We start from the raw sequence: 18,013 nt of genomic DNA on the forward strand, positions 1-18,013 counted from the left end.
GACTGAGCGACTGAACTGAGCTGGACCGAACTGAAATGAACTGAACTCTGTGCTTGGTACTATGATGACCTTTTTGGGGGACAGACAGGATGTAAATATAAATCTTTATTCTCATACTCCTACAGATGGGGGCAGGTACTGGTCAGGACTCATAGGTTATGTGGGATAGACACCCCACTCCAACTTAGCTAAAGTAAAATTTGTCTCCCAGAAGCAATCTTCAGAAGTGCACTTGCCCACCTGGCAATTCTTTCTCCCTAATTGGTTTTCCCCCACTTGGGCATCTTTGAAGAAGGGCATACCTCAGACTTTTTCACCAAGTCCAATGAAAAAAGTCCTGATTTGACTGACCTGGCTTGGGCCACCGGCGATCCTTGGACGATCCTTGGCGATCCTTTCCCATCCTTGGGGGTGGGAAAGAAGGTGGTTAAGAGGGGAGCCCCACCGGAGCCCCTTGGAGTAGAGGAAGGGGTTACTGTTCCCGAAATAAAAGCAGAGAGGAGGGAGCGCTGCGGAAAACCAAGGCTCCATGAATCGGTGGGGAAAGATTTCAAAACTAGGGAGTAATTAAACATCAAAATGATTGCAAATTACAAGAGCTCTGGGAGCTCACAGACCTTGCGGGATAAAGGAAGAACGAATCCTTACGGGGACCCAGGAGAAAGTTTTCCAGAAAGGCAAACCGTAGGATTCTGCCGTTGCTGGGTGCTCACGGGGGCAAGAGGTACCTGCCAGGGCTTAATGGCTTGGATGCGTTTCCTTTCCGAAAAGAGACGCTGCGTTTCACTTTTTCATCAGTCTAGAATTTGTCTGACAACCTTTCCCTCTATGCGGAAGGACACAGGCCTGGGGGCCGTCACAGTGGAGGGCTACCTCGACCTCAGGTTGTGAGCTGCAGCCCCATCAGGACGGCCAGGAGGCTGCTGGCGACCCCGGCGCCTGGGCGCGGAGCGAGGACCGGCCGGCTGCAGACGTCCGGGTAGCCTCCAGGGGCGCTCCCAGTCCGCTTCCAGGCGGGGAGCTGACCACAGACAGGTGGAAATCAGGATGGGGAACCCTAAGCCGTGTTATCATCATAGAGATCGGAGTTTGTGAGAATAGGCAAGCGCTCCGCTTTTCTTTGCGCGTTTACAGAACGCTTCCTTTGAACCCAGTTCACCGGCTCCGCACAAGACAGCCGGGAGCAGCGGTGTCCAAGGACACGAAACCCCCTTTCTAACGCGGGGTGTGGGGAAGGCGGGGGTGAGCCGCAGGGGCGACGGCCGCGTGCGGATCGAGGTGAAGGAGCCTGGCCAGGGTCCCCACCGGGGACGCCAAAGGTCTTTATTTAAGGTGACAGAGGGCACACCTGGGCTTGGCGACGACTGGACGTGACGGGCCCTTTCTTGAGCCAGCAAGCCAGAGAAGATTAGACGCCCGGGGCGCCCCCCAATCCCGCGTTTTCAGACCCGCCCAGAGGTTTTCCGCCGCTCTCGGGCACCCGGAGCCCCGGCCCCGCGCCCCGCCCGCCTCGGGCCCCCACCCCCGCCGCCCTCGCGCCGGCAGGGGGAGCCAGCGCGCGGCTAAAAAGCGCGGCCGGCGGCCGGCGGCCTCAGTGCGGAGCGCGGCGGCCGGGGCGCGGGGCCGGAAGCTCTCGGCGAGGGGCCAGGGGCGCGCGGGCGCGGCGCAGAGCGCTCAGACGCATACCGACGGCGGGGACCCGACGGCACCCCCTCCGCACTCCCGGACTCTCGCCCAGCGCCTGCCCGCCCTCCCGCCGGCCGCCTGGCCCAGTCGGCCGCGCACCCCGGGGCTCGCGATGGCCCCCGAGGTCCGGGCGTCCCATCGCGCGCGGCGCCCGCTGCCCTGGGCGGCGCTGCTGCTCCTAGCTGCGCTGCTGCCCGTCGTCTCCCCGGCGGGGGCTGCTCCAGGTACGCGCAGTCCCGGGCTCGGGCGCCGGGCTCTTTGCGCCTCTCTGTCCACTTTCCGTGCGCCCCTCGACCGCCTGTCGCTCCGGGCACCGCCGCCCTCCCTGCTCTGTACTGACTGCATGTCGGGTCCCTAACCTGTGCGTCCTCATCGTTCGCGAGTCCCGGCGTGGAGGGGCGACTGGGGACGAGGGGGTCCCGGTATTCGGTGCCTCGCGCGCGGGAGGCGAGCGCAGGGACACGGTTAGCCTCAGGGGACCTCAGTTTCCTCGGTTTCAATTTTGCCGTCGAATGCCCGGAATCGGACATCCCAGGAACATTCAGGCAAAGAAAAGCCTGGGGGAAAAAAAAAAGTGGGGGGCGCGGGAGGAAAAGAAAAGTGACCTTTTGGCGCTGCGGTGGGAGTGAGGGCGATGCTTTCCTTCGCCCAGAATTTCCCCCCGGGGGCATCCTTCTTTTCCTCTTGTTCACCTGCCCCGAGGCACGGATGTCTGGTGTGTGGTGGACGGTTCCCGGGAGACCAGAGGGAGGCGGACAGGCAGGACACGTCCACGAGCGCGCGGGGAGAGCCGTGAGCCGCCGCGGGGCGGTCGGGTACCTCGGTGCCCAAGGAGAAGCCCGACTCTTAGGGTGCATCTTGGTGGGAACTTTGGAGCTGGGAGAGGACTTCTGTCTTGAGAGGAGAGAGGGGAAGCCGGGAATCGGTTCGGGAGGACCTCACCCTTCCCCTAAGGCCGAGGCTGGGCACGGGGTGGGGGGCTGAAAGGTGAGCAACTGCTTTTCCGAAAATGCAAGCGCGCTGTGTTCACATTTCTCGCAGGTTTCCTGCAGAGACAGAGACAAGGGTTTTCATCCCCAAGCCGTTGGTGGTCTTTGTTTCCACCTCTTGTGCAGGCATTTTCACACGACACTGTGTGGATTTTATTTATGTCATCGGTTTGTAGGAATCCAAGAAATGGACATTTTTGTTGATACTGTTCACTCTCAGCTGGGTTATAAAAAATTCAGACGCGATTCCAAGGAGGGCTACTTGCTTTGTGAGACTATTTCGGATCTCGAGTGCCCTCTTACTACAAGTGAAAGGGGGAAAGGGCCACACTGCTTGGTGACTCTTTTCGGTGGGTGCCTCATGTGTAACGCTTGCTTCAGGATTATGCCAAGTGCTGAGATGCCACTTGTTCATAAAAGGCTGTTCCAGCTGTGGGTTTTTTCCTCTCTGTTAGCTACTTCTAGGAAAGCATTGTCTGAATATTTTTTATAGCATTTTTATCAATAATAAGACTTTTAAAACCTTTCACCTACAACCCATGGCTTTTTTTACCCCTCTAAATTAAAATTCTCTGAATGTTGAGAAAGTTTTTTTTATCAGAAAGCATACTGAAACTGGGGCCAGTGCCATGCCTTGGACCTGCTAGACTGCACTGCCACCTGCTTGATGGGTTACATTTGAGTGGGTCTGAGGTCTGGGTGGCTTGCGATTGCTCCCGGGACCCAGCTGTGTTCCGTGCTGCTGCTTCTCTCGCCTTCTGCTCTGTAAATCACTGAGCTGTGGAATGTTGGAGCTGGAACGCTTGCTGGCACTTCTCTCTACTGTGTTGACGTGGGATTTGCAGGAAAATGATGACCAGACTAGAAGCAGATAAAGGAGGACAAGCATATTTTGAAAAGCATATCCTCTGCCTTTAAATGACAGAAAGAAAGGAACAGACGGAACCTGCCGAAAGCTCCCCGGTGCTGGGGAAGAAATCGGGGTCACAAAATGTATTTCATCTGCTTCTCCGGAAGGCTTCCTGTCTGTCTTGCTGTGATAGCTACAGTCACTGCTCCAGACTTGTACTCTGGGTGTTATAGCAGGGCTGTGGACACACTGCTTCCTCTCTGGCTCAACCGATGCACAGGCTTAGCAAGCTTCTTGAGTCAGAGCCTCTCCTAGTCCCCAGACCTTTGGGACCAGAATCCCTGTAATGAAATCCCCCAGAGACAGATTCCTAGTGGTGGACCCACCACAGCTCAGAGGAATTTTCTTTAAAGCAGAGATGATTTGCAGGGCATGCTGAAGACCTAAATAAACCCTTCATCTTGATGGTCAGTTAAAATGTAAAACGAAAAAAGCAAGTGATGCCTTTCACCCCCTCCGCCCTCCCTACAATAAAATACAACCCAACCATTAAAATTATGATTGCACTTGTCAGTCTGATAAGACAGTTTTCTAGAAACCATATAAGAACACACACACACACACACACTGTCATATGTTTATAATGGTTATCTTAGGGTGGTTTGGGGTGATTTATTTTTCTTTAAAGCTTGAAGACTCTTTCAGGGAATCCTCAAGGTCAAAGCAATTTTCAAAGTAATACTAAGATACTATTTGCCTTTTTCACAGTGTTAGTATCTGTGGAGACAGTACAAAAGTTTAGTGGGAAAACTGGTGGTGCTTTAGGGTGAATCTTGGTATTGGTGCCCTCATGAACTCAGGCTCATTGTATCTTTCAGACTTTTGAAGAAAGGATATGCTAGTTTCAATGAAGAATGTCCTTGGTGCAAGAATAAAAGTGGTAGATTTTACCAAATCTCTACCCTTGTATGCATGTCTTTTTAATATGCTGTGTGAAGAAATGGGAAAGGCATGATTAGTACTTCTTCTGACAGCCCATGTTCATCAGTGAAGTGGAAGTGTTAGTCGCTCAGTCATGTCTGACTCTTTTCGACCCCATGGACTGTAGCCCACCAGGCTCCTCTGCCCACAGGGTTTTCCAGGCTACCCAAGGAGTGGGTAGCCATTCTCTTCTCCAGGGGATCTTCCCGACCAGGGATCGCACCCATATCTCCTGCACTACAGGCGGATTCTTTACTGTCTGAGCTACCAGGGAAGTTCTTTGGTAATTGTGCAGGAAAGCAGTTGTGTGATGGTGTGAGGTGTGAGCTGAACTAGCTGCTCTTTTTTACGGAACACCACCTTGACTAGAAAGAACGGCTGTGAACAAACCCGTTATTTTGACTTAGGTATTTGGCAGACATCTCATAAAATGAACAAAGGTAGGCTGCTGCTTCTGGTAGAATAACTGCTCATGCCAGTGAGAAAATTTAAGCTGTCAAGTGAAAATTAGAATTTTGCCAAGTCACCACCAACATCCTAAGCTTGAATGTGTCCCACTATTTAGACAATTTTCTAACAAGATAGGTGGTGATATAAATGATTTTGGAATACTGTGTTATAAAATGTATCAGCGTTTAGATGCTCTGCACAGCCCAGTGAGCTGGTAAATCCAGGTGACTGCTGCACAGTGTTATGAAAACTTGCCTGGCTAAAAGATCCATCGAAGTTCAAAATACCCCAGTGGGTTTTTAGTGTAACAAAATGTGAGAAATTCTTTATATGGTTTCAGATTGTACACTGCAGGTAACCTTTAAGGAACTACAACTTGATGAGTTTTGGTGTAGTATCAAAGACTTTCCAAACTTATCTGTAAGGCTATTGAAGTACTTTTCCAATATCTGTATGAGGCCTGATGTTTTTAGGGGACTCCAGTGAAAACAATATACTGCAATAGGTTACAACTGGATAGGAGATCCTTCTGTCCTCCATGAAAGAGACTTGCCAAAATGCCCAAAATGCCATTCTTCTCATTATTTCTTTTTGTTTTGGAAAACAGTTTATTATAAAATCCAGTTTGCTATGACAGCTTGTAATTGTTTACTATTGCTATTTCAACATGAATCAATACAACAACTACTACTACTACTAAGTCGATTCAGTCATGTCCAACTCTGCGTGACCCCAGAGATGGCTCCCCCATCCCTGGGATTCTCCAGGCAAGAACACTGGAGTGGGTTGCCATTTCCTTCTCCAATGCATGAACGTGAAAAGTGAAAGTGAAGTCACTCAGTCGTGTCCGACTCCCAGCGACCCCATGGACTGCAGCCTACCAGGCTCCTCCATCCATGGGATTTTCCAGGCAAGAGTACTGGAGTGGGGTGCATCAATAGGTATGTAGATTAACCTCTTCCAAGATGTAATTTCTAGTAAGTAGACATAAACATAACCTCTGTGAGATCCTCATTAATTTAAGCATAGAAAGGAATCTGAGAACAGGAAGTTTGATGACAACTGGTGTATAGAAAGGAAGTAGGCTCAAATCAAGGTGTGTGGGTTTGTCTCCACGCTATCACCCTTCACCTGCCCTGTGACCTCAGGCTAGTTAGTCAATCCCCATTAGACCAAGTAAATAGATTCCTTCTCCCCTAGAAGCCCTCATAGGCTCTCCTGTGGCCCAGGCTCCATGCAGCTCTTAGGTTTCCCTCCTCCTTCTGTCCTCTGAAAGGAGTGGGTGAGCTTCCCCTCTCTTTTTATCTTGTGCATTGGACTCCCTCTCCTCAGATGAAAAAAACTGTTTGTTTTTTGTCAACTGAGCACAGAATTCACTAGTAGTGTTTAGAGGTTGTGATAGAATTGCAGAGCGATAACTTGTGTCCCTGGAAAGTTATCACCGGTCAGTTCCAGGGTACCATCTTACCAAGACCATCCCTAGCTCTGTTTAAGACCTAAGGGCCCATTCCCCCAAAACTGGCCTGGTTGGAGATGAGGAGTGGAGGGGTGTATTAGTTTCCTTTTGCTGTTGTAACAAGTTGCCGCAAACTTAGTGGCTTTAAATAACACACATTTGTTATAGTTCTGGAGGTTAGAAGTCTGAAATGGGCCTCACTGGGCTAAAATCAAGGGTCGTGTTCCTTCTCGGTGCTTGAGGGAAAATGCATTTCTCACCCTTTCCAGCTTCTAGAGATGCTGACATCCTCAGCTGGTGGCCTCTCCAGCAATGACCTCACTCTGCTTGTATCCACGCATCACCTTCTCTGACCTTCCTTCTCCCTCTTTCGCTCATAGAGACTCTTGTGATTACATTGGATGGTCCTTAACTTAATCACATGTGCAAAGTTGATTTTTCTGTGTGAGGTCATGCATTCACAGGTTCTGGGGATTAGGACATGCACATTTTGGGGGCATTATTCTGCCACTGCATGGGGTGAGAGTGGGGGGAGGTGATTAGATGCAGAGATTTCAGGAAAGTCTCCATGACTTTGCTGATAAGAAGCAGATCCTTTTTACTGGTCCCTTTGGAATTTGGGAGTTTCTTGAGTTACAATAAAACTTCTTATCAGAAGGTTTCATTTCAGTTAGAAAATATGGGGGTCAGTATTTAAATATATAAAGATAAAGAAAAGAATATATATGTATATGTAATCAGATGTTTAGCCATAGAATATTTATGTTAGGATACACCTGAAATTGAAAACTTGGCTGCCTTTGGGGAGGACTGGGTAACTGGGGGCTGGGGATGGATATTTCATTATTTTAGTAGACAACATTAGAGCATTTGGAATCAGGGAGATACTGGTTAAACACATGGCCAACATCCTTTTTCCTTCTAAGATGTTATACTTGTCTTTCCCTTTTTTTAATCTTTTATTTTTATACATATTTTTTATTTTTTCTATATATATTTTTCTATATATTTTTTATCCTTGTTTTAGTTACAAAGAAGGTGGATTTAATTTAATTTGGGGGAATTGTGTTACTATTATCATCTTATTAAGGAAAGTTCTCCAGGATGGATCAGATGGTTAAAATTTAGAAATTTTGAATAAGGAATTTTTGTGGCCCTGAGTATTAGGTGACATCATGTGGAAGACATTTTTTTCCTCCCAGTTTCTTCCCTTTTCGGCTCCCGGCCTGGCGCGCGGCAGTGTTTGCGGCCCACGGCCCTTAGAGGGCGCTCCGGGCCTTCCCGCTGCGCGGCGCTCCCCGCTGGCCCCTCGCTTTGCGGCCCCAGTGGTTGGGGGGCTTTACAGAACACACGTTCAGTTACTTGCTTTGGTTTTCCCTTAGTGTTTCACTTTTTTTTTTTTTTTTTTCATTTCTGCTACTCACTGGAGCTTCCTTCAGATATTAAGCTGGGAAGGACACATCACTCATTGTGATGCCTGCAAGTTATCAATTTTCACCTGACTGCTGGTGAGAAAGAACTTGAAACCTACACCTAAAGCTGAGGTCAGCAGCCCTTTGTAGCTGCTGGGGTACCCCTGGAATCTGCGGGTTCCAGCCAGAGCCGCAGCAGCTGGAGGATGGGTGAGGACCGGGGACCCCATGGGGTGGTGCCTGCCTTCTGGGTGCTGGAGGTCATTTTTGAGTGAGTTTTAGTGAAACTGTCTTTCTCAATATCCACCCCCCTCCATGCTCTGTGGATTCTTTTTGTATTCAGGGACACTGATGCAAATCCTAAGATGGGTTTAATAAGTGCCCCAAAATAACTCAGTTCAGTTCAGTTCAGTCACTCAGTCATGTCCGACTCTTTGCGATCCCATGGACCACAGCCCGCCAGGCCTCCCTGTCCATCATCAACTCCCGGAGTTCACTCAAACTCATGTCCATTGAGTCAGTGATGCCATCCAGCCATCTCATCCTCTGTTGTCCCCTTCTCCTCCTGCCTTCAATCTTTCTCAGCATCAGGGTCTTTTCCAATGAGTCGGTTCTTTGCAGCAGGTGGCCAAAGTATCGGAATTTCAGCTTCAGCATCAGTCCGTCCAATGAATATTCAGGACTGATTTCCTTTAGGATTGGCTGGTTGGATCTCCTTGCAATCCAAGGGACTCTCAAGAGTCTTCTCCAACACCATAGTTCAAAAGCATCAATTCTTTGGCACTCAGCTTTCTTTATAGTCCAACTCTCACATCCATATATGACTACTGGAAACACCGTAGCTTTCACTAGACAGACCTTTGTTGGCAAAGTAATGTCTCTGCTTTTAAAGATGCATTTCAGGGTTAGAAGGTTGATTTACGTGGCCAGATGGTTGGTCCCAGCCAGCAAACGTGGATTGCGGATGCACCTGTGTGGCTTGTGCACAGGTGGGTGGACAGTGGGTCCCTGCGCCCCCATGCCGTGGCTGGAACCAGTTAGCATCATGATAAGCAATCCGAGCAGCTCTGCAACCATGGCTCCTAATTTGAGATGACTCCGCATTTGTCTGCCCATGCAGTCCCACCAACACTTACCACAGCTGGACTTTCCAGGGCTGGGCAGGGCCAAAGAGGTTGGAGAGCTGAGGGGGCACGTGTGGTCTTCCTGGGAGCTCAGAGGAACAACCCCAGCCCAGGCCAGGTCAGGTGAGGGTGGCGGGGCACCTGAGCCCCACGAGCTGCCGTCTGAACCAGGCCAGGGCGCCTGTTAACACTGACAGGTTCTCTGGGGCAACAGAGGGGAAAGCGGCCAGCACCATCTCCTGAGGGCAGTACCACCTCATCCTCGTAGAGTTTTATAAAAATAAAATCCTCTGCTGAGACGGCTCAGCCTGTCCGCACTGGCGATGGCCTGGTTGTGTGGTTGTCACCCACGGCTCCCACCTAGCACGTGGAGAGCGGAGGTGAGGCTGTTCCACTGAAGCTGGGGCGGGGGTGAGTGGGTGCAGGGTGGGGGTGTAGGGGTAAAGGGGGTGGGGGGTTTATTGTGCTTGCTGTGGGTCAGTTTGAAGAAAGCTTTAATGGATTGTTGCCCTAGACAAAAATGTTAGGGCTGAACAGGACTGTACCCAGCGTCACCAGTGGGTAGTCAATTTAGGGGATGACTGTCAGTTCAGAGTTTGCATGCTCATGCCTAATGACTTTCCATCCTTATCTGTCTGTAAGTGCTACTCTTGTTCCATCTTGTTCATATGTTCCATCTGCAGCATGTTTTAAAGGGAGATAACCTATTATTCTTAATAAATCTTATGAAGTCACATTTTTCTCACAATCTACTTCTTGTTCACTCATAGTGTATAATTAAAACAAGCTGTGAATTTCACCTATATTTCGTAAACTCATATCTTACATGCAATCTATGCTTACTGCTTCATTCTGTTTGTTTTTCTTGTGCTTTATGGCAGATTACAATAGGGCTTTGGACGACTTTATAGTGTAAAAGATTCTTTTTTTTTTAAATGGTTTTTAGAAGTTTTTATTTTCAGGGAGTTGTAGATTCTCTTTGCAATTGTAAGAAGTGATGCAGAGAGCCGGTGACCGTCCCCCGGTTTCTCCCCCAGGTAACATCTTGCAGGGCTGCAGCGCACTGCCCTGGGTGGGCAGCTGATGTTGGTGCCATGTGTCGACTTTATCCAGCGCGCCCCAGTGTCATGTGCTTTTCTGTGTGTGTGTGTGTGTGTGTGTGTGTGTGTGATTTCTCCACATGTGTAGCCTGTGCAACCACCATAGTCGAGATACAGAACAGTCCATCAGAAGGACCCCTCCCACTCCTCTTTGGCAGCCATGCCCACCTCCCTTCTTCACCCCCTTCTTGGCCACCACCAATCCATTCTCCATCTTTGTAATTTTGTCGTTTCAAGAATGTCATATCAGGGACTTTCCTGACAGTCCATTGATGAAGGCTCCATGCTTCCACTGCAGGGAGTTCCGGAGGGCGTCTAATCCCTTGTTGGGGAACTGAGATCCCTAACTGTGTGCATACTGAGTGGCATGACCAAAAAAAAAGAAGTCACATCATATCAATGGACTTGTATATGTAACCTTTTGAAATTGGCAAAAGCCTGTTTTTAAAAAGTATATGTTAGCACTTTCTGCTTGAGATCACAGCAGTTAGTTTGCCCATATTTTCTGTGTGTACTTGGATACTCCGGTGAGGAATCTGGCATGGCAGGAAAGGGCCACGCCCACCCTGGTCCATGCCATCGTACCCGGATTATTGCAGTAGCCTTCTCACTGGTTCCCCTGCTCCTGCCCTCTCCCCCTACACTCTGTTTTCAACCCCCCAGCACAGTGGTTCTCATGATGCATGAAGTCACATAACCTTCTGTCTCTCTCAGACAGAAAACCAATCCCGAGCAAGTTTTTGAGGCTGCACATAATCATCTTCCACAGCAGGCCCTCCCTCACCTTCAGCATCCATCCCCGAGCCTCCTTGCTGGCTCCGTGTGTGCTGGGTACCTCCCAGCCCCAGGGCCTTTGCACTTGCTGTTCCATTGGCCTGAACAACTGTCCATAAACACTTACGGGATATCCCTCATTGTCTTCAGGTTCTTTATGGGATATCATCTTCTCACGAGGTCTCACCTGACCACGCCCCACCATTTAACAGTGTAATCCTACCCCTACCCTGCACCGCTTCTTATCCCAGCTTTATTTTTCTCCATAACCTCTGTCTCTACCTGAGAGTGTGTGTATTTCACGTGTGTGGTGGTAATTGCCTGTCTTCCTCCTCTGGAACCAAAGCTCCATGATCATATGATGTTAGGTCAGTTTTGTTCACTGAAGTCTCCCCATTGCCTCGAATGCTGTCTGGAAGTAGGGGTGCTTAGTGAATATTCACTGAATGATCGGGTGTGCTTTCTTTGGCAGTAATTACATATGACATTTGTTGTTTGTTGTTTAGTCGCTAAGTCGTGTCCGACTCTTTGCAACCCCATGGAGTGCAGCACATCTGGCTTCCCTGTCCTTCACCATCTCCGGTACTTTGCTCAAACTCCTATGCTGGTGATGCCATGCAACCATCTCATCCTCTGTCGCCCCCTTCTCCGCCTGCCTTCAATCTTTCCCAGCATCAGGGTCTTTTACATGGTAGGTATACTCATTTCCTAGTCCTTCCAGTGAATATTCAGGATTGATTTCCTTTAGGATAGACTGGTTTGATCTCCTTGCTGTCAACAGGGACTCTCAGGAGTCTTCTCCAACACCACAGTTTGAAAGCATCAGTTCTTTGGTGCTCAGCCTTCTTTGTAGTCCAACTCTCACATCTGTACATGACTACTGGGAAAACCATGGCTTTGACTCTATGAACCTTTGTCAGTAAAGTGATGTCTCTGCTGTTTAATATGCTGTCTAGGTTGGTCATACTTTTCTTCCAAGGAGCAAGTGTCTTTGAATTCCGTGGCTACAGTCACCATCCGCAGTGATTTTGGAATCCAGGAAAATAAAGTCTGTCACTGCTTCTGCTTTTTGTGTGTGTTGACCTGACGCCAGCTTGGTGTGTAGGCTGGTGGGTGTGGGGCAGGTGCGTGCATCCCTCTCACCTGAACCAGTGGGTTTTGAGGAGTGTTGGCTTGTGTTGGAAGTCCCACCTGTGGTGAGAGTGAAGAACTTTATTTACATGGTTGTTGTTGTTTAGTCACTAAGTGGTGCCCAACTCTTTGTGACCCCATGGACTGCAGCACACCAGGCCTCCCTGTCTTTCACCATCTCCTGGAGCTTGCTCAAACGCAAGTCTATTGATTTGGTGATGGCATCCAACCGTCTCATCCTCTGTTGTCCCCTTCTCCTCCTGCCTTCAATCTTTCCCGGCATCAGGGTCTTTTACATGATAGATACACTCATTTTCCAGGGCTGCCAGGACAAGGGGCCACAATCTGCATGGCCCTTTAAACAACAGAAGTTTATTTTTCCATAGGTCTGGAGAGTAGAAATCTGAGATCTGCAGGGCAAGGTGGTACTCTTTCTGAAGGCTCTAGGGAAGAATCCTTCCTTTCCTTAGCTTCTGGAGATTTCCAAAATCCTTGATGTTTCCTGGCTTGTGGACGCATCACTCCATCTGTCTCTCTTGTCACATGGCATTTTCCCTGTGTGTCATCTAATGAGGATATTAGTCATATGGAATCAAGGCCAACCCTAGTCAAGCATGATTTCATCTTAATGTGATCACATCTACAAAAACCTGTTTCTAAATCCCATCCACAGGTCCTGGGTGTTAGGACCCAACGTATCTTTCTGGAGAACACAGTTCAACCCACGATGTGTGGTATGCCTACATACCAACACGATTCCTTTTCAGTAGGTGAAAGAATTCACACAGCCTCCAGCACTGGCCTGGAGCGGAGATGTGGGCAGACACGAGTCACTGTGTTGCATTGTGTGCTGAACTGTCAACCCAGAGCTTCAAACACCTACACACATTCAGTGAGCCGCATTCATAGATCCAGCCTGGCTACAGCCTTCATTCATAAAGTAAGTGATTAAACAGTTAACTCAGGGAAGTCCCCTGAGATGGAAATGGCAACCCACTCCAGTATTCTTGCCTGGAGAATTCCACGGACAGAGGAGCCTGGTGGGCTACAGTCCATGGGGTCTTAAAGAATTGGACACGACAGAGTGACTTTCACTCCCTCACTCAGGTCTCCTATGGACAAGTAACTCTGCTCGGCTCTAAGGCACAGGCTATAAAGACTTATTAAAGGAGCTGGAATTGCTGTAACAATAAATAATGGCATCAAATGTGATCAGTAGCAATATAAGATCACCTAGTACTTTCTAACAACTTCCACCTGCCAGAGAGTGTTAAGTTGTGAATGTTTTTACACTGATGTACCTAGAATTGTAAGATTGACATGTGAGTGAAGTCACTCAGTTGTGTCGGACTCTTTGAGACCCCATGGACTACCAGGGAGCCTACCAGGCTCCTCTGTCCATGGGATTTTCCAGGCAAGGGTACTGGAGTGGGTTGCCATTTCCTTCTCCAGGGGATCTTCCCAACCCAGGTATCGAACCTGGGTCTCCCGCATTGCTGGTAGATGCCTTACCACCTGAGCCACCAGGGAAGGTTGACAAGGGGAACCACCGAATTTGTCCGAGGACTTGGCCTGGTGGGTGCACTTCAAAGTTGATGCAGTCTGCATGATTTTTGTGTAGTAAAAGTTGGGATGTGTGACTGTCTTTTATCTGGGTTGTGTTCCCTAGTGGAGATGTCTAGGTGGCAGCCTGGCTTTCCCAGCATGTCTGACTCCCTGACACTCTTTGTGTCACAGAAAGACACCACGTTCTCTTTCTGCTGTAACCACCCCCGGCCCTGCTGCTTTTAGTACCATTTTCTATGGGCTTCCCTGGTGGCTCAGCTGGTAAAGAATCTGCCTGCAATGAGGGAGACTTGGGTTCGATCCCTGGGTTGGGAAGATCCCCTGGAGAAGGGAAAGGCTACCCACCCCAGTATTCTGGCCTGGAGAATTCCACGGACTGTATAGTCCATGGGGTCGAAAAGAGTTGGACACGACTGAACGACTTTGACTTCACTTCACTACCCTACCCAACAATTTCTTTAGATTATTTTCTAATAGACTGGAAGGGTTGAAGCATCTTCTTATGTTGAATAACTCTCAGAATCCACCAACGTACCTACGGATATCGACGCAAACCACAGTGAAAGGGAAGAGAAAAGAGGGACAGAGAATATGATGCTCCCTGCCTGAGACCTGGGCTGATCCTGTCTTAGAGTTGTCATGACGACACTTTGACTCTAATACCCAGGAAGGAAGACCTCTGGGAGATGAGACACGGCTATTGTCTGAGCATGTTGTGTGTCTCTCTTTTGTCTCAGAGATCCTGTGAGAGGTCTCTGGGGTGAGTTCCACAGGGTCCACTGATGCTCTGAAGTAGTAATGAGTTTTCGTTGCAGGGAACAACTCAGGAACATTCTGAGGGATAAAGGGCAGACTGGATGAAAATTTTAAGAGATTCAGTTCAGTTCAGTCACTCATTCGTGTCCGACTCTTTGTGACCCCATGGACTGCAGCATGCCAGGCCTCCCTGTCCATCGCCAACTCCAGGAGTTTACTCAAACTCAATGTCCATTGAGTCAGTGATGCCATCCAACCATCTCCTCCTCTGTAGTCCCCTTTTCCTCCTGCCTTCAATCTTTCCCAGCATTGGGGTATTTTCAAATGAGTCAGCTCTTTGCATCAGGTGGGCAAACATTTAAGAGATTAAATGTCCTCTTAGAATTCAAGCTGTGGAGAGCACTGAGACCACACTTTGTTCTCCAGTCATCCCAGCCTGGGGAGGACTTTCTGACCCTTGATAATGTATATTGTTTGTCGCACTCAACTGGTGTTTCCCGTCGGATGCCCTTGTTCCTCTTCTCAGATGCCAACAGGGTGCTGCCCTCAGGAGACTGAACACCTCTGTTTTTCGTGCCTATCTGTGATTGCTTCTCTTGTATCCCAGGCCAGTGCCTTGGTTAGTAATCCCATGCCACCCAATCGACACATTCAGAGCTGTTTACCTTTGAAGGTGGGCTTCCCAGTTGGGTCAGTGGTAAAAAAATCTGCCTGCCAGTGCAGGAGATGTGGGTTTGATCCCTGGGTCAGGAAGTTCCCCTGGAGGAGGAAATGGCAACCCGCTCCAGTGTTCTTGCCTGGAGAATCCCATGGTCCATAGGGTCACAAAGAGTCAGACATGACTGAGCGACTGAGCATGCAAGCACCTTTGAAGGTGGGGGAACGTGTTGGGGTTTGACTGGGGAGAACCATCTAGTCATGGGAAGGATTGAAGACTATTTTAGACACATCACTGATAGGCAGACTGAATAGGGGAAATGGGATTAGATGACCCAACTTTCCTCTTAACTCTCAAGATTTAAAAATTCTAGTAAGTACATTCTGTGAATTAATTCCCAAGAATGAGGAAGGTGAAAACCCAAGGCCCACTGACGCTCTGTGAGGAGGGAGCACTGGCCCAGAGCCCAGGTACTGGGAATCCTGCCGGGTCATTTTCTTTTGGGTTGAAATTGGTGACATCAATCCTGTGGCTCTTCTTCCTGTATCTCATATTGTTAAGTGCTTTATGATCTTCTTTCACATTTTATTCTCACATAAATCCTTTGAGGGTAGCCGTAGCAAAGGATGAAATTAAGTTTAATGTTTGCAGAGTGAAGCTTCAGTGGCATATTTGCTTAGTTTGGGGCTTTGAATAGGGAATATATATAGTTGTACTCAGTCATGTCTGACTCTTTGCAGCTGCATGGACTGTAGCCTGCTAGGCTCCTCTGCCTATGGAATTTTTCAGGCAAGAATACTGGAGTGGGTTGCCATTTCCTACTCCAGGGGATCTTCCCAACCCAGGGATTGAACTGGCATCTCTTGCATCTCCCACATTGGCAGGTGGATTCTTTACCACTAGCACCACCTGGAAAGTACTTGAATAGGGTGGGCATGTCCTATTTACAAGTGGAGAAAAATGGGCTCTTCTCTGCCTTTACTTGACACTGATGGATATTCGCTTCCTCTTAAAAATCTCTCTACCCATGTCTGCCACGATGCAACCTGAATCCTGGTTCTCTATTTTATCACTAATATTTCAGATTTAAAACAACTTTGAGTCGTCTTTTAGACATCAGTGTTCTTTGGGTTCCATCAGAGATGCTAAGTAGACGGTTGAAAAACCCTGGTGCTCAGAGGAAAAGCCATTCGGGAACCATCAGCATGTGAATGGAGTTTTCAATCCTGGGACTCCATGTGCTAACTGAGAAGGCCCCGGAAGTGCACGCAGAGAAGAGAGTGGTCCAGAGCGGGGCTTGGAAGCACCTGAACGTTTGAGTCCTGGCAAAGAGGGAGGAGCTGAGAAAGGAGACTGGCGATGGGGAAGAGAAACCAGGGAGCAGGGTGTCCTAGAAGGCAGGAAATTGTGGGGTTGGAGGACAGGAGAGGTGCTTTCAGGAGGAGCATCATTCATGGGCTTGGAAGCACTTGAACGTTTGAGTCCTGGCAAAGACGGAGGAGCTGAGAAAGGAGACTGGCGATGGGGAAGATAAACCAGGGAGCAGGGTGCCCTAGAAGGTGGGAAATTGTGGGGTTGGAGGACAGGAGAGGTGCTTTCAGGAGGAGCATCATTCATGTGGCTGGAAGAAGGGTAAGTCCAGGACCAGGAACGAGGATTCAGCAGCATGAAGTCCTCCTGACACTGACAAAAGCTCGCTCAGTGCAATGAGCTCCCGTGTCCCCGTGAATTCAGCTTCCACTGATGACTTTCAGTCTCATACCTTTGGCTCTGATTTCTCTCCAGGACTCCATTTATTCCTTGTAGCTACAGTCAGGGCTGAGAGGCAACCAGACGTGGTAGGCAGGACATGGTCTGTGGTTTCAGGCCACAGACAGTGGCCTGGCTGTGACCACTGTCACTTCGTAGCTGTGTGCCCTTGGCAAGTCACTCAACTCTCTAAGACTCCGTTCTTTCGTTTTTATTTCTGGTGGTGCTGGGTCTTTGTTGTGGTGTGGTGGGCTTTCTCTAGTTGCATCATGTGGGCTCCCCAGGTGGCTGAGTGGGGAAGAATCCATCTGCCAAACAGAAGACATGGGCTTGATCCCTGAGTTGGGATTGAGGGGAGGAAATGACAACCCATCCAGTGTTCTTGCCTGGGAGATGCCAAGGACAGAGGAGCCTGGTGGGTTACAGTCCATGGGGTTGCAAAGACTCTGACACGACTTAAGTGACTTAGCCTGTGTGTACGAACTCTTTTTAACCACCTGTGGATCCCCAGTGCAGAGCTCAGAATCTGACACATAGTAGGTACTCAGCAAATATCTGTTGCAGAAGTAAATGCAATGGCTGGCCTCAGTGGGCATGTAACACGTGTTCCTCGCCTTTCTCCTTTACTGCTGACTCTGGTTTTCCCTTTTCACCAACGGTCCCGCTGCAGTGCTTGAACTGCTTGCTTATTGGCTGTGTTGCTAATGTTTGCATCTCCACTGCTAGTTTATTTCCCTCTAAACCCATTCATAACCAGTAAGCTATTATCTGAAATATTAAAAGATTTTAAATGTGAAAATATATTTTAAAAAGTGATTATCCTCAGCCATCTGGGTTGTCACTGGATCTGTGCGGCTGGCTTCCGGAACTGTCAGCCTCAGTAACCCTGTTTTATACCTTCCTCTCCATAGCATTTTCTTGGCTTCTTTTCTAAGTGTATTTTTTAGGGAGCTCTGAGTAAGATGAGTGGTGATTTTAGCGACAGTAATGCCCAAGTATTTAACATAGTTAGACAATGACTTTCACATTTTGGGACAAGGAATGAATTTTCAAGGAGTTTTTTTTGGCTGGTGTGTCAAGCAGTTCGTAGTAGGCTGAATTTAAGCTGGACCAGCAAACAATGATTATTCTTTAAGAAACTATTTCTCAGCCGCGAACTGAATTTGAAGAATGTGCAAAAGATCCCACAAAAACCCAAGAAGGACTGGTTTCTGGGTTTCTGCTGCTGGTCAAGAGCAGGCAGGAGTCCTGTTATTCCCTTCTCTTACTTAGGCATTTTCTTTTCAGGGTCCTTTGTTTTCTTATGTTTTTCATAAATAAGTGTATCTATG

At 48.7% G+C, this 18,013-nt stretch overlaps 1 protein-coding gene across 1 annotated transcript in view; it reads left to right on the forward strand.

The window, feature by feature from the left end:
- The first annotated feature begins 1,595 nt into the window (after positions 1-1,595).
- FNDC1 (fibronectin type III domain containing 1) overlaps positions 1,596-18,013 on the forward strand; it is a 109,985-nt gene continuing 93,567 nt past the window's right edge. The window contains exon 1 of the mRNA XM_070376973.1: positions 1,596-1,910. Within this exon, the coding sequence (XP_070233074.1) occupies positions 1,799-1,910 (112 nt within the window). The 5' untranslated portion in view covers positions 1,596-1,798. The remainder of the gene's footprint in view (positions 1,911-18,013) is intronic.

Source organism: Bos mutus, chromosome 9 (assembly GCF_027580195.1).
Source record: "Bos mutus isolate GX-2022 chromosome 9, NWIPB_WYAK_1.1, whole genome shotgun sequence".
Classification (NCBI taxonomy): domain Eukaryota; kingdom Metazoa; phylum Chordata; class Mammalia; order Artiodactyla; family Bovidae; genus Bos; species Bos mutus.